Source organism: Sphaerodactylus townsendi, linkage group LG10, assembly GCF_021028975.2.
Source record: "Sphaerodactylus townsendi isolate TG3544 linkage group LG10, MPM_Stown_v2.3, whole genome shotgun sequence".
NCBI classification, from domain to species: Eukaryota; Metazoa; Chordata; class Lepidosauria; order Squamata; family Sphaerodactylidae; genus Sphaerodactylus; species Sphaerodactylus townsendi.
Window position 1 is genome coordinate 24598294 of NC_059434.1, and position 15922 is coordinate 24614215.

The following is a 15922-nucleotide window of genomic DNA, read 5'->3' on the forward strand; positions in this document are numbered from 1 at the left end:
TTGGTGATGGAGCTAGAAATGGCAAATGCAGTTCAATGTAGCAAAATGCAAGTGATGCATGGGGCAAAATCCAAACTTCACATACATGCCACAGGGGTCAGTGCTATCAGTCTGAACCCAGGAAGGGATTTGAAGCGTCTTAGTTGATAGTTCCATGGAATGTCAACTCAATGTATAACAGCATGAAAAGGCAAACTCTATGCTGGGGATAATTAGGAAAGGAATTGAGAATAAAACTGCAAGATTGTCATATACATATAAAGCTGTGGTCGCGACCGCACTTAGGAGTACTGTGTTCAGTTCTGGTAAGCACATCTCAAAAAGGATATTGAAAGATAGAAAAAGTGCAGAGAAGAACCTTGAGGATGATTGAGGGACTGCAGCGCACCTTCCTTATGAGGGAAAGGCTGCAGCGTTTGGAACTCTTTAGTTTGGAGAGGAGGCACGTCTGAGGGGATATGATTGAAGTCTATAAAATTATGCATGGGGTAGAAAATGTGTTGACAGAAGTACTACTCTCTTTCTCACAACCACCAGAACCAGGGGCATTCATTGAAAATGCTGGGGGAATAGAACTAATAAAGGAAACACTTCTTCCATAGCGACGTGTGATTGGTGTTTGGAATATGCTGCCACAGAATTGGTGATGGCCACTAACATGGATAGCTTTAAAGGGGCTTGGACAACATGGAGGGAGAAGTCGATTTATGGCTACCAATCTTGATCCTCTTTGATCTGGTGCAAATGCCTTGGCACAGTCCAGGTGCCAGGAGCAACAGCCACAGAAGGCCATTGCTTTCACATCCTACATGTGAACTCCCAAAGGCACCTGGTGGGCCACTGCGAGTAGCAGAGAGCTGGACTAGATGGACTCTGGTCTGATCCAGCTGGCTTGTTCTTATGTTCTTATGTTCTTAACTCCCTTTTTCCACAGTGGCCAGACAGATGGTTTAAGAAACCCCATAAGCACGGTGTGAAGGGGGCAGTCCCTCCTGCATGGGGCCATCACAGATTTTGTGGTAGTATTAAAACAGACATTTAGAGACCTCCAACCGATGCATTTCCTCTAATCCTTTCTCAATCCATACCTTTAAAAGTTGCAAATTCAATAGGAATTATTCCTATAAATTACAAAGCACTTTACTTTGTCAGTCCCAAATTTTCTCCCAATGGATTTCTTTATTGAGCACCTTTTAAATTCTAGTTCTTTGAGAAGTAACTAAAAAGGCATTTTAGAAGCACTTTGTTCCTATTCTTAACCCAGAATAAAAGGAGGTTTGTATCAAAATAAGAAATCTCCCCAATTTCCACAGCATTCCCCTCATGGTTTCTTATATATTGAATGTGATCCCTGGCTATCAAACCCGTTTGTTGTTATTTTTGCCATATCTTAATCCCCTTCAAAGACAACTGATGTTGCAGAAAAGAGAAAATTTAAATCTTCAGCAGCAAAGAATTATCTTTCAACACATGGTACCGACTGATTTGTCTATCCTGGGTAAATGGCAATGTAGTAATGGCAGCGTTCTGGTTGTTACTTTGTGGTAATGAAGAAGGAATTTCTGAACAACATTTCCCTGTAACAGCTGAGAAATCACCATAGTGTTATACAGCCGGGCTGACAGTGTGTTTTAGAATTGAGAAGTAAGAGAAGTCTGTTGATTATACCCACTCAAGAACATTTGGTTGATTATGCTGCAAAAAGAAATATTGTGTCATTGAGATGATTCCAATACACCAGTACAGATCTGAACCCTTTTCCTCAACCTTTTGAATGTGAAAACACAGATTGCCTGAATAAGTCTGAGCTTTCACAGAGAAATGCTCTTATATCATTATGCTAATAGCACAATATCTATTTCTGTGTTTAAATATAGTTAAAAAAATACATAAACCAAATACTAAGAAAGTAATGTACTTTGATAGGAAACACTATCCCCTGAATGACCTCATAAGTGTGAAATGGGGTGGCATACAGGCGTAGATGAAAAGCATCCAGGAGTTTTGACTGGTAAAAGCTTAATATTTATTGTGATATCATATAGAATTCTGTGCAAGGAGGTACAAGATTTCTCCCAAAAGATAAAATGAATTGAAGATAACTTAAATCTACTCATGACACTGGATAATTCATTTTAATGAAAATAATTTTAAACAGTAGTTTAAAAAAAATCTCAACTGAAACTGTTTTTTAAATGTTTGGGTTAAATAATTAAAACATGAAATTTCAAAGGGGAGGTTTAAATGTATTTATTTATATTTTTTATTTATATCCCTTCCCTCCCCAACAGAAGGGCTCAGAGGCGGCAGCAACACAGAATCCAAGTACAATAATAAAATAACCAACAGTGCAGTATTTGAAACAGCAAGACCAACTATAGATGATGAAAATCCACCCACCCCCCCGCCATTACTGCAAACCATGGGAGGCCAATGATAGTGATGGTCAGCGTGGGTCATATTTCATGGACTTAGGTTTTAGGAGTTCGACTCATAGGCCAATGAAAAAAGAACTACAGTAGCTGAATCATAGAGTTGGAAGAAACCACAAGGGCCATCAATCCAACCCCTGCCCCTGCAGGAAGACACAATCCAATCACTCCTGGACAGACAGCCATCCAGCCTCTGTTTTAAAACCTCCAAAGAAAGAAGATTCCTACCCACACGTTGAGACAGTGTATTTCACTAGGCCCCATGATACACTTTTTTGTTTTGTCGAATAAATCTAGGGAGGCTCCAAACAGTGGCTTTTTTTCCCCCCCTTTAACTTTATGAAGTTCACCTGGGCTTAGCGCTTTGAGATTCTCTTTATGGAAGATATTTACAGTAACTCAACAAATGGAGTAGTAAAATTAATTATAGGTTTTTTTTAATTTAAAAGTAAATTGATTAATCTTTTCACTCAAAGCAGTTACTGTTTGCAGCATTATTTCTGAAAAAATCAAGGAGCTACCTAGTCTTGGAGAGAATAAATCTGTCATTGTAGAATCTGGAATTTATTTTGGAAGTTACCAAACATTACAGCTATGTTCTAGCTGGCATAATGTACCACAAAAGGCTTTAATAAATAGCCACTGATCTACTAGCCGTTGCATTAAGACAACAGCTGCTGCTTGACTACATATCTGATTTACCCCTGCAAGTTCCTTCATTTCTTTTAAATTTCCTCAATGCCAAGTCTCTCACTTTCTTCCTTTCTTTCTTTCTTCCTTCCTTCCTTTCTTCCTTTCTTCCTTCCTTCCTTCCTTCCTTCCTTCCTTCCTTCCTTCCTTCCTTTCTTCCTTCCTTCCTTTCTTCCTTTCTTCCTTCCTCCTTCTGCCTTCCTTCCTTCCTTCCTTCCTTCCTTCCTTCCTTCCTTCCTTCCTTCCTTCCTTCCTTCCTTCCTTCCTTCCTTCCTTCCACTTTTATACCGCCCTCCCCCAAAGGGCTCAGGGCGGTTTACAACATAATTACAGGCAAGTGGATAAACAGGATAAAATGCTAAAAATTAATACCAGTTAAAATGCAGCGCTCCAAATCCATAAATATTTAAAACAGATGGCGTTCAACCATTAACTCCTCTAACTCTGGGAGGGGAACAGCGGATCTCAGTTGTTAATGGGCACCTATCAGCAGCCGGCCTCCCCAAAAGCCCGGCGGAATAACTCGGTCTTACAGGGCCTGCGGAATTCATTTAGGTCCCGCAGGGCCCGGACAGCTGGAGGAAGAGCATTCCACCAGGCAGGGGCCAGGGCCGTAAAAGCCCTGGCCCTAGTGGAGGCCAGCCGCATCATAGAGGGGGCGGGGATCTCCAGTAGATTGGCCTCTGCCGAGCGCAGAGACCGACGTGGGACATATGGGACTTCTTAGTATCTGGTTTGGTTTTGTGGCTTATAATATCTCTGATACTTTCAGGATCATTTCCTGCCGCCACATCCCTGCTCCCCACCCGCCAACAATCCAGCAAGACGTTTCTTTTAGGTTACTCTGGAATATAGGTCCCACACTCCTGCACTGCCAAGACTATCTTAGTCTTTACAAGGCTAGGCTGGCAGCAGAACATGTATGAAAAGTATTGTACGTTTGCTAAAGGAATCTTTCCTGGCAGCCACAGTGGCTGCACTTGCAAAGCAATTCCCATATGTCAAAAGCAGTAACATTTGCAAGATTTTACCTTGTGGCGTTATTTACCTGTGCTGTGGTACTTTGAAGGGGCTGCTGCTGTATCATGTGTTGAGTATTAATGTGACCAGTGTTCATACTACCTTGGATCTGATTTGTCTGAACCACCTGACCTTGCATGTTTATTGGTGTAATCTGTTGGATGTTTGATGGGTTTCCAGACGTCAGCTGCACAGAACCAAAGTTTAATCCAGGAGCTGGCTGCTGCAAAAACATCTATCAGAGAATAACCACAAAAAAGGCATTTACTGAAGTATTCAGAATACATCAGTTGTTCTTACCAAACATATTGAATCCTAGGTGCTAGAGATGAAAGATATACACACTATTTATTTTGTTTACGACACTGCTTATCAAGAAGCTAGGAGCCCCAGACCCACCTGGGCCCCATTTGTGAGGGGGCAGGGACATAGGCAGCGTGGCACTGTGATGTTGTCTGGGATGATAACAGAAAGGGTAATGACTGAGGGGGCCTCTGTGCAGTCCTCCGTCTCTGGGCTAGTCAATCAGGAATGAGGCTGGGGGGGTGGGACCCTGGGTGGCGAACTTCACAGAAGTTTTCCTTCTGACATGTCTGGGTAGATTATTAGGTGTCCCACCTGTCCCTCCTTTTGTTTGCACCATTTTGGAGACGTTGGCCAGGTTTTCTGTGTAATTAGCAGCTTGGTATCTTTGATTCTTTTCAATTGGGTGATATTAGAATGGTCTGGATCCATTTTAGGGGGGAAGGTTCTTCATAGGGCTCAATGGGCTTGCGCCACACGAAAGGGTGGCATAAGTCCATGACCCTGGCACTGGCAAAGCTCCTGGGATGCCAGATTAAGGTTGGCTCCACCCCCAGCCAAGCCACTGCTAAGCCAGCAGAGTTGGAAGGGGTGCCGGAAAGCTGTGTCTCCTGCTGTAGAGGGCCACCAGTGGATCTGCCCCTCCACCAGAGTATGTGCCCCAGGGAGGGCAAATCCACCAGAGTAGGACCCCGCTGCCTCCACAACAATCTTCGCCCCTCCAGATCAGACCATTAACCTTTTAAAGGAAAATTAAGATCCTAAATTCTCAGTTCCGGAGGATTGTGTACTCAATAGTGGAACAGGCAATAAAATAATTTTAAGGAAGGTCAAGTTTATTAGTAACTGAAGTGAATAGACTACTCTATTGAAATAAGTAGGTTCATTAGCACAGTTGATGGAATTTAATCCCATATGCATGAAAATGTTTATCTAAGAAATCAACCATTCTGGAAAGTGAACACATCCTATTAATAGGATCATTTAATATAGATAGATCCATGGGGTTGGATCCCATGGATCTATTTTGAAAGTGGTGAAACTATACTCTGGTGCAATCAAAGGAAAGTAACACTACTTGCAGAAGAGCTCCAAGGGATTCAATCTATTGATTTGTATAGAATCACTACTGGACCAACTTTAACCAACCTGGAGGCCTTGACCATGGACCATTTGGAGTTGTTCTTGAATCTTATGCAACTCTTCTTGCTGGCGATGAATATTTGCCTCTATTATTCGTGTCCTTTGCTCCAATTGGTCCTTTAAGTGCTGCATGGCTCCTAGTTGAGCAGAAAACTGAAGCATTGGCTGCAAAGCAAATATTTAGGGATAACGCAAGGAAGATTTGAATCAGAAACCAACATGAAGCATTTTATAGCAAAAGTAATCAAAAAAGAATTAAAATCCTGTTATCAAGGCTATGCAGGGTCTAATAATTACTTGTATTAAACTGAAAAGACAGATTGACTCACATAGAGAATGCTTTCTTAGCCAAAAGGGCGAGAAGCAGCTTTTATTGATTTAAGGCTACATTTCATTTAATGCTACATTTTATTGATTTAAGACTGCATTTGATTCTAAATTATGGAAGAAGTATGAATAGAATCATTGTGACAGAAGACTTATTTACTAATCAGAGTTCTACATGTTAAAAATCAGATGAAGATAACATGTGGCCCTTAGGGTCAGCTCTTAAATGACTTAATAATGCAAAAGAGAGTTAGACAAGGTTGTGTTCTGGCTCCCATTTTATTCAGTTTATTTATCAATGACTTTGAAGCAACCTTATTGGATGATAACAGCCATCTCCTCTGTCTAGGTAACAGGAAGACTCCTATGCCTTCATATGGCAGTGGTGCTGTCATTTTGTCCTGGACTAGACCTGGGTTACTGTTTTTACTGAAGAAATTTCTTGATTACAGCAATTCAAATGAATTGCAGACAAATTATTTGAAATCCAAAGTTTTGGTCTTTGAAAGGAAATTGTCTCCCTGTCGATGGCCTCCAGATGGACATTTGTTGGAGCAAGTAAGGAACTTTCAATATCTGGGTTTAATCTTCCACCATACAGGCTCCTGGTCTACTCATAGTAAATGTGCTCTTAAGAAAGTCACTACCAGTTTACTAGCCATCTTATACTCCTCCAGGGGTGGGTTTTCCATTCCATCTGCTTTAAAAGTGCTTAATGCCAAGGTAACAATGCAATTATTTTATACTTGAGCAGTATGGATAAACAAAACATCTCAGGAACTTGATAAATTTCAAGGCAAATTTCTGAGAACGCTGAACCTTGGTTTAAGATGATCTTTTCTAGAGGCTCAGGGCTTTTATCTTATCTAGCCCAGGGCAATTACTCCAGTAAATGGATGAAGACTGCCCAGAAAGCAGATTCCTTTGGCCTCTCTTCATCTCTCCTTGATCTTATGGATTATGATTTTGCTCTGAAGTCAATTGACCAGAGGCTACAGGACAGTGTATTGGCAGAGCTTTGGTTTCGCTCTCATTTGGTTTGGTCTCTGGCTATATTTCATTTAAACTATGAGATCCCTTTTGAATCTGCTAACTATCTGAATGCATTATAGAAGGTTATTTACAAAAGCAAGGCTAAATGTATTTCCTTCTGAAAATCTTAATGATGGGTTAATTGGTATTCCTTATTCTTATACAGTATGTATTCTTATACAGTATGTTCTTGCAGTGCTCAGGATATTGAAACTGCAGCACATCCTCTTATGTCAATATCATCAGCATGAGCGGCAACAAAGGATTTCCCCCTTCTACTATCTGTGTAGTTTTCCACATCAAAATATGATTAACTATTCACTATGATTAACTATTCACTATATTTAGATGTAAAATTGGTACCTGAGACATGCCTTGTTGAATCTGCAGAGTTGTAGGTTGGGGCATCATTGGTTGTGCTAATGGTTGTCCAACGGATTGTGAACTTAAAGACTAAAATTAAAAATATACATATATTCATTCACCCCAATTATTAAGCTAAACTTCTGCCACAGGTAATCACTTCTTTCTTTATAGCAACTTAGTTTTGAGGAATGTGAAAAGGCATTTTGAGGAATGTGAAATAGGCAGCCTATAAACCACATTCAGAACAGACGTTATTCTTTCTTTCTACAACAGGCCATAATAAATCCCAGTCAAGGCTAGAAAAGGTGGGGGTTGCTTTACAACACTCAGTGCTTTCAATATTCCATCTTTTATTTGCCCACGTGCACAGAATGCCCGATGCATGTACTGCACGACCCAAAGGAGCAGACAGAAAGTATGAGCCCTGAGCAGAAGCCTCAGAGTTCTTTCCTGCTTCCAAATGCATCTACTTGCCCTTACGTGGTAAGCAGAGCAAACTCTCATAACTCACACTGCCAGTTCCAAGTGCTCAGATAATCTACAAAAGACACTGGAAAACAGCAGAGGTTTTGAAGGACCTAACTGCCATATGCACTATGTTAACATGGAAATGGCAATGATATTCCCAATTCAAAACAATAGCTTAATTTTCAATGATTTTTAAATGGGCAGGGATGCTTTAGGAGACATTTACACTGAGGAAATATTCAGGAAAATCCCATGCAAACTATAGAGAGTCCCAAAATGGATTTCTCTAAACTGGATAATAAAAAGTTTACATTCTGTATGTATTTTGATTAATTTTAAGTGGAGAATTAACCTTTATGGGACACATGAAAAAGAAACGCTTTTTCTGAAAAATTACCTGATTACCAAGTGAGGGCCTTCTTTGTGCAGATTTTTCATGAGTGGGCAAAGTTTGCCTTGGAGGAGTGCTGGTATCCACGGTCAGTTTTGTTGGTGTAGCTGATGTCACAGACAATGTAAAAATAAACAGGAACACTTTTATTCCTTATTCTCATAATCCTGACCACTCATACACAGATATATTATATAAAGGGGAATAATGATTTGTTTGTTCCCAAAAAACTATTCAACTATATTTTCAAAATGGCTTCCCCAGTAATTAGTTACGTAAAAAATGGGATTCTACAGAAGTAACAGATTTAAAAAAACCTCTTTTGCAAATACAAAATTGACATGGATTAAGTTGATATTAATTATATGTTGCTTTTATAGACTTATAGCTTCAAAATTAATTACTAATAGACCAGATTATAACAGCATTCCATTCTGAATACTTACATGAAGGGTCAGAAACTGCAGTATGAGAGGATTTCCTTGAGCTCCGGGAAGAAGCGGAAGGTGTGGGGCTATGATCAAATCTCTCCAATGCTTCTTTGAGACTTACTGTATTTATGTGATTGTCAGAACCTGAGTCTTGACTCTGAAATAATACAAATAAAAATGTTTTTGTTGACTCATCTGAAAAAACAGACATCCAATCAGTAAATATTCACTCAGTCTTTATAAATACAGGGATACAAAGGAAAAGGAAACATCCGGTGAAACAAACATCCATGCACTTCTAGCGGTTTATCTAACTCAGGGGTCTGCAACCTGTGGCTCTCCAGATGTTCATGGACTACAATTCCCATCAGCCCCTGCCAGCATGGCCAATTGGCCATGTTGGCAGGGGCTGATGGGAATTGTAGTCCATGAACATCTGGAGAGCCACAGGATGCAGATCCCTGCTCTAACTTATCCCCAGCCTGTTCACAGACTTCATGCTTTTCTTGTTCTATGATACCCCTCAGTTAACAATTTGTTCTCTTTTGTCTTGTTCCAGTTGTTCTAGTTTCTTCATTCAATTAAAGTAACACTGGTTGAACCACCATCACCCTTACAAAACTGTAAATGAACCAAAACTTACAAGAGCAGTGGGGGCTCAATTTTAGGTACACAGTACACTAATAGACATCTTGATCAAATGTATTAAAATAATTTAATCAAAAGCAGCAAGGGCCAGTGTGAAAGAATACAAGACTGGGGGTAGAGGTCTAACACTTGTTGCAAACCTTACCTCCAAATTTACAGCCAATACTCTTAAATACTGATTTCCAGATACTTTTTGTAGACTAACTCATCTTCTATAACTGAAACAAGATACTAATATGTATTATCGAAGGCTTTCACGGCCGGATTCAACTGGTTGTGGTGGGTTTTTCGGGCTTTGTGGCCGTGGTCTGGTGGATCTTGTTCCTAATGTTTCGCCTGCATCTGTGGCTGGCATCTTCAGAGGTGTATCACAGAAGGAAGTAACAGTGTGTAACCAAACAATAAATAAATAAATAAATAAATAACAGACTTCCCCCTGTGATACACCTCTGAAGATGCCAGCCATAGCTGCAGGCGAAACGTTAGGAACAAGATCCACCAGACCACGGCCACACAGCCCGGAAAACCCACCAGAACCACAAGATACTAATATTTAAATTTATATTTACAAAAGCTAATATCAATAATATGCCAACAAACATATTATTCATTGTAAGATCATAATGTCATAACATACAAACAGCACTAAGTGCTGCTTTTGCAGAATACATGGTACTTCTGATCCAACCTAATGTCCTTTTGTGAATATATACCATGCAAAATGAGACCTGTTACACTTTGCCTTTTAAAAAATATCTAAAGAAGAAAAACCTAAAACACAACTTACATATAGACATTTCATTAGCCTTAAGATCAGGCCTGCAGACCTTTTTCTTCCCCCTCCCTTTTGTTTAACATCCGGTCTAATCAACAGTTCCGGAGAACAGGAAATCTTGCACATTATGTTGTATTATTTTAATTGAACTTCATATAAAATCCTGCATGGCTTTTGTTTTTACATTTCATTGGATTAATAATGTTGCATATTTTTGAGAGCCACATTTGGTTTAAAAATGCAAGATAATTTTAAGTATTAGGATATTTTAAAAGTAGTAAGATTAAGAAAGGAAGCAGTGTTGGAGGATGGTGGAAAAAACTTGCTTTATCAGCAGCTATTTCTGGAAGAGACTCTTCAATTCCAAGTTCACGCCGCCTTTCTGCTCGAACCTCAGCGTAACTACAGGGGGAAAAACACATAAATTCAGGGTACTAGCATGTCGTACTGCTTACTAACACATATTTTACATACCATCTTCTTTGAAGAAAATATAAAGTTTAAATTGAAGCATTAACATGTATGTCAGTGTATGCCACTCACAAAACCAGTGACATACTCTTTTTAATGCTTTAATGAAAAATGTAGTTGTAAAAGAAAAAGCACTTTAGTTACCTTACTACTGTGTGGGTACATACAATGAACTCTGGTCTGGAATTCCACTGATGGTAAGTGATATAGTAATGAGTCTGCAGCCAAATCCACTGTTGTCCCTTCGTAAGAAATCTGTAATAACAGGACTTCCCTTTTCCATACTGCATTACTAAAAAAGAAAAAAAAATGAAACACAGTAAGAATTTCCTTCAAAAAAGCCAGCTCTGGGACATGCAATCAAAAGATTTACAACACTCTTTGAAATATGTACAGTAAATTCTATCATATTAACCTAGTAGACCAAATATAAAAATAAAGATCATCAGGGCCACATCAAAAATGCCAAGGATCTAAGAATGACACTATGCACACCCAAAGGCTTGGGCATGCTAAGTGAGGCCTTTTCTTCCTTTGAACAAGGGAGCCTCGTGTGTTATTCTATAAACTGCATTTGAAATTCTCCTGTGTCACAAGCAGCATACCATGTGGAACTGGAAAATGGGGAAGCAGAACTAATAGCACAGACCTTTCGATACAAGAAAGTAAGTTTAAGAATTCCATACATCCAAACATAAAGAACATGAACATTATTGTAAGCAGCGTTGTTGTTTGTGAAGAAGGCAACAAGAGTTGAAAAGTTTTATTTCCAAAATTTGAAGTGCAGTGGCTGGCTGTAACAGTCACACAATTAGAAAATGTAACCATTTTTTTTCTAAGTGCTGAAATAGGATAAAAGAATCATGTTTTCATAGGTGATGTGGCTATTAGTAATATGGCTATCATAGACAACATGTTGGATTGGATGACGTGCAACAATAAACCCATAGTCTGTTGCTATGGGATTCAGCTTGGGGATTTTTGAGCTCTTACACTCCCCCTTCCCCTCTTACACATGTATCAATGATGAAAGAGTTCCACTTTTCTATAGAAACTATAGAAACTGCTTAGAATCCTGGTTTATGGAGAGCTGTAGTCTGCTCCCTTTTCCACCAACTACAGGTCCAAAATTCAATCCCAGCTTCTATAAAGAAGAAAAAGCCATGGTTTATGGCTCAGACTTGGTCACAAGCTACGCCATCTTGCAGAAACAAAAATAGTCTATTAGTAAACTATAATAAAGCAAAGAAGCACACAAGGTTAAATACCCTCCAAGCTTCTTGCTGCTGCAGCAAACTGTGGATTGCTTCAATGTGCGGAACATGTCAGTGCAGCAAGGATTAGTTTGCCTTGTGAAAAAATTACGATGGCAAAATTTTTCCACCTTTCTAATACAGAAATAAAATACAGATCCTCTGAAGATGCCAGCCACAGATGTAGGCGAAATGTCAGGAGAAAATGCTACTAGAACACAACCATACAGCCCGGAAACCACACAACACCCCACAGAAATAAAAGTTTTCAATGTTGTGTACAATTCCAACATTTATGACTCTTCCTTCAATACTCCCCTGCAACCCGAAGGATTATCTACTGTACAGAGGATCTAAATTAGCATTATGTATACAAATTATTTACTTACAGTGTTCATGACATTTTGCCAGATTTTCTAAGTCATCCACATGATAATAATCATAGCCAGATGTTCCCAACACTTCAAATGGTAAATAACCTATTATTGGAGGTGCCCTAGATAAAGATACAGGAATGGTTGCTTTATTTCTCAGAGAAGAAATCTGTCACACCATTTTTGATTATTTGCACTTATAATCAACCAAAAATGCAAAAAGTCAAATTTATTGCTTGCTCTAAAACAGACAATGCAGATTGGTGGTCACTCAAGGTGACAGAATGCTTCCATTTAGTATTACATAGCAAGAAATGTCACCTGTGATCCAAGAAAAGGAACTTCCATTCTAAGCTATGTCTAGAGGTGAACTCTTCATTGGGTTCTTCAACAGTACACATTTCCTTAAAAAAAAAACCACAATAAAAAAGGGTAAGTTTCCCAAAACTGCTCTAGTCTAACTTTAAAACTCTTCTGAAATCCAAGCCTTCCAAATAGTTAAATGCATTCAAAGTAGTGAATCATGAACTCTTCCTTTTGCTGTTCCAAAGTAGCTTGGAAGTGGAACGACTCAAGCAACTTGCCAGGCCAAAGCAACATACTTTTATGCCAATTTTATCAGGATGAGAAAGGCAACCTGCTCACCATAAATCCCATGTATTGGAACCAGTCAAGAATGAGACTCCCTCCCACAGTGTTCCCTTCCACTTTTACAATTCGACTTGGAACCCATTCGTAGGTTTGCCCAAAATTCACACACTACAATCTTCCTGAAAGAGGAAAGTCTTTGCAAGTAATTCTTGCCACATGAAGAGTGCCACGGGGCACAAAAATCCTGTGGGGAAGGTACAGGGCAAGATGGATGCCACTGTCAACTTTGACTACAGCAGCTGAGTCTTCCCACTGAGAACAGATGGTTCTGTCAAAATCAGTAGCAGCATCTACTGGCTTGGAATGTATGTTTCAAACTGATTTAGCACACAAGTGGTGAAAAGAGCTAGACATGGGCATTTTTAACCTGCAAAGCACCTAATCTGGGTGATTCCACATGCAAAAGTCAGCTTCCAGATACAAATCATGTCCCTGGATCAGCATGAGTAGGGCTAATTTAAAATGGGAAATATTTAGATTACATACTGAAGTAATAAAAATATCACAGATTTTTAAAATACATTTTATATTTGGAAGAGATGAACGTTTTAACAAACCTTGATAAACTGAGGTGTAGCTAACCTAACTGTAGCTACAAAACAAACTCTATCTTCATAAGAAGGCCTGTGAGGCCGCTGTATGGTTCCTTCATAACCATTATGTGCAGAGTTGGGCACTGAAGACAAGAGAAAGAAGGAAACGTTACAATGGTTTTCAAACCCAGCAAAGTAAATCTTAACACATAACCTGTAAGCCATTTAAGCAATGTACAAATTTTAAGAGACTATCATTTGAAAGTAAATATAACGGACAACTACATGTTAAAATCCGGAATTCAGTAATATCAGTTAAACTGAACAATGATAAAACTTCCAAAGTGTTTGGACTGGATCCAAAGTTTCTGTTCAGGTAATAACAGAGCCACTCACTGATAAAAGGAGTCTTCCGCTACAATAACACTTTTTGCATGGGAGGAAGGCTCTACCATTAGCAGAATGGAAACTCTTAAGCCAACCCTTTGTTTAGGAATGACACCATTTATTGAATACAATACAATTCCTACATCATTCCATTTGTCTACATAATATTAATATCACAGGATATTTTCCTTATGCTCTTGAAGTAAAAATTGACCTGTTTTATTGATAGGATTATTTTTTCATTTGAAAGGAATAAAATTTAAAATTGGGATCATATCCACCCTACAATATAGATGCAAGGATTCTCGAATATTCAAAAAGTTGGGTTACATTTGCAAGAACTTCAGGGTCCAAATAATCTTCAGTTAATACTGAATCACTGTTAGCCATATCTTTCATTCATAACGTTTTTTATGCACATTTACACTTCACCACCACACAGCCCTAAGAGATAGCTGTTTCACTGGCAGTTACGTGCTCTAATTTCCAGTTCAAGGAAATTTAATGACACTCAGTAGTTTACTTCAGTCCTACCAAACAGACACTGTGCGTCAATGAAATCTAAATATAGTTTTAAAGGCACAGAACTTTATACTCCTAAAATCAAAAATATCTCTGTTTTTTGTAAGATTAAACCATCAGTGTTAACACTAATGGATATATTTCTTGAACTAATTTGCATTGACAGCTTTATTTCAGCAGAATTATATAATAAATGTTGTTGCCTGGTGCTATTGCCCATATCTCTTGCAAAAAAAAAAGGAAATTACTGCTGATATTCCAGGTGAGGCTTTATTTGTGTTTTCTCATTCAGGGTTTTGGGATGGAAAGAGGCATTTATACTTACACATTGTACAAAAGTACTGTAGTAAACTTACTGTTGCTCAAAGACTTGAAGTTTCCTATAAATTTTACGTATTCATACGTAGGTGGCTCTTTGGGATCTATGGTTCCACGGAGCATATGGCAACAGAATTCTAGCTGATTTTTTACTGAAACAATGCATGCAAGATGAAACACCAGTGCTGAACAACAAAGGATTACAAGCTGTGTACATTTTCAAACAAAAATATACAATTACACAATATATGTCAGAAGGAGTTACCACTTGAAAGCCAATAGTTCAAGAAGGCCACTATTCTTCTCCTTGCTTGATGCCAGCTCTCAAGGAACTCAAATGTACAGCAAGGCTAAGAAAGGTGTCTAACCGTAAGATTCTCCAGTAGGAGATGCCAAAGACTGACTCTATACTCTTACACCTGTAAAAGGCTGTGTTCCAAAACTAAGGAATACCCCCTCCCAAATACACACACAACAAAACTGTGAATACTGTAAAAAGTGTGAATACTGGCCAATTCTCATGGAATTGTGAATATGTTTACAAAGTTCAGTGGGCCTCTCTCAATATTCCAATGTCAAACAATCCAAAAAGAATATGAAACAACAACACCCTATACATAACAGAAGACCCATTTTTGCCATCAAGTCACAGCTGACTTATGGCGACCCCGTAGGGCTTTTAAAGCCAGAGACTTTTGGAGGTGGTTTGCCACTGTCTTTCTCTGCGTCATGACCATGGCATTCCTTTGAGGCCTCCCATCCAAACACTAGGCAGGGTCAGGGCTAAGAGTGCGTGACTGGCCCAAGGTCACCCAACAAGCTTGCATAGGGTGAGTGGGAATTTGAACCTGGATTTACCAGGCCCTAATCCAACATTTTAACCACTACACTTCACTGGCTCTCAACTTAAGACTTTGGGGCAGGGGTGTCCAACTCTGGCCCTCCAGATATTCATAGACTATGATTCCCATCAGGCCCTGCCAATGCAGGTAGGGGTTGATGGGAATCATAGTCATCATCATCACCATCTTTAGATTTATACCCCACCCATCCCCGTAGGGCTTAGGGCAGCGAATAACATAATATAACAGTATATATTAAATAGAATACAAACTTGTAAAATAACATACATAAAACTGTAAAATAAAACCAAGTTTCAGATGGCGACTTAACACAACAAACCGAGTATTAGCCAGTTACAATAACAGCAGAACTATATCAATATATTAACAATTCAATATATTAGCAATATATCAATACATTAACAATACAGCAACAATAAATCAATATCTCAGCCCAGTAACAATACATTAGCAATATGTATCAATACATTAACACTAGAGGGCCAGAGTTAATGAATACCTGGAGGGCCAGAGTTGGATGCCCG

General features: G+C 39.1%; 1 protein-coding gene across 2 annotated transcripts in view; it reads right to left on the reverse strand.

Moving 5' to 3' along the window:
• The window catches only part of CLOCK (clock circadian regulator), a 61370-nt gene that overhangs the window by 12878 nt on the left and 32570 nt on the right, over nucleotides 1-15922 (reverse strand). For both annotated transcript variants that reach the window (XM_048510214.1, XM_048510215.1), the window contains exons 9-19: nucleotides 14574-14687; nucleotides 13333-13451; nucleotides 12446-12528; nucleotides 12140-12246; nucleotides 10642-10789; nucleotides 10353-10428; nucleotides 8619-8760; nucleotides 8179-8279; nucleotides 7311-7400; nucleotides 5595-5753; nucleotides 4171-4377 (exon numbers count right to left, since the gene is read on the reverse strand). In XM_048510214.1, the coding sequence (XP_048366171.1) occupies nucleotides 4171-4377; nucleotides 5595-5753; nucleotides 7311-7400; nucleotides 8179-8279; nucleotides 8619-8760; nucleotides 10353-10428; nucleotides 10642-10789; nucleotides 12140-12246; nucleotides 12446-12528; nucleotides 13333-13451; nucleotides 14574-14687 (1346 nt within the window). The remainder of the gene's footprint in view (nucleotides 1-4170; nucleotides 4378-5594; nucleotides 5754-7310; nucleotides 7401-8178; nucleotides 8280-8618; nucleotides 8761-10352; nucleotides 10429-10641; nucleotides 10790-12139; nucleotides 12247-12445; nucleotides 12529-13332; nucleotides 13452-14573; nucleotides 14688-15922) is intronic.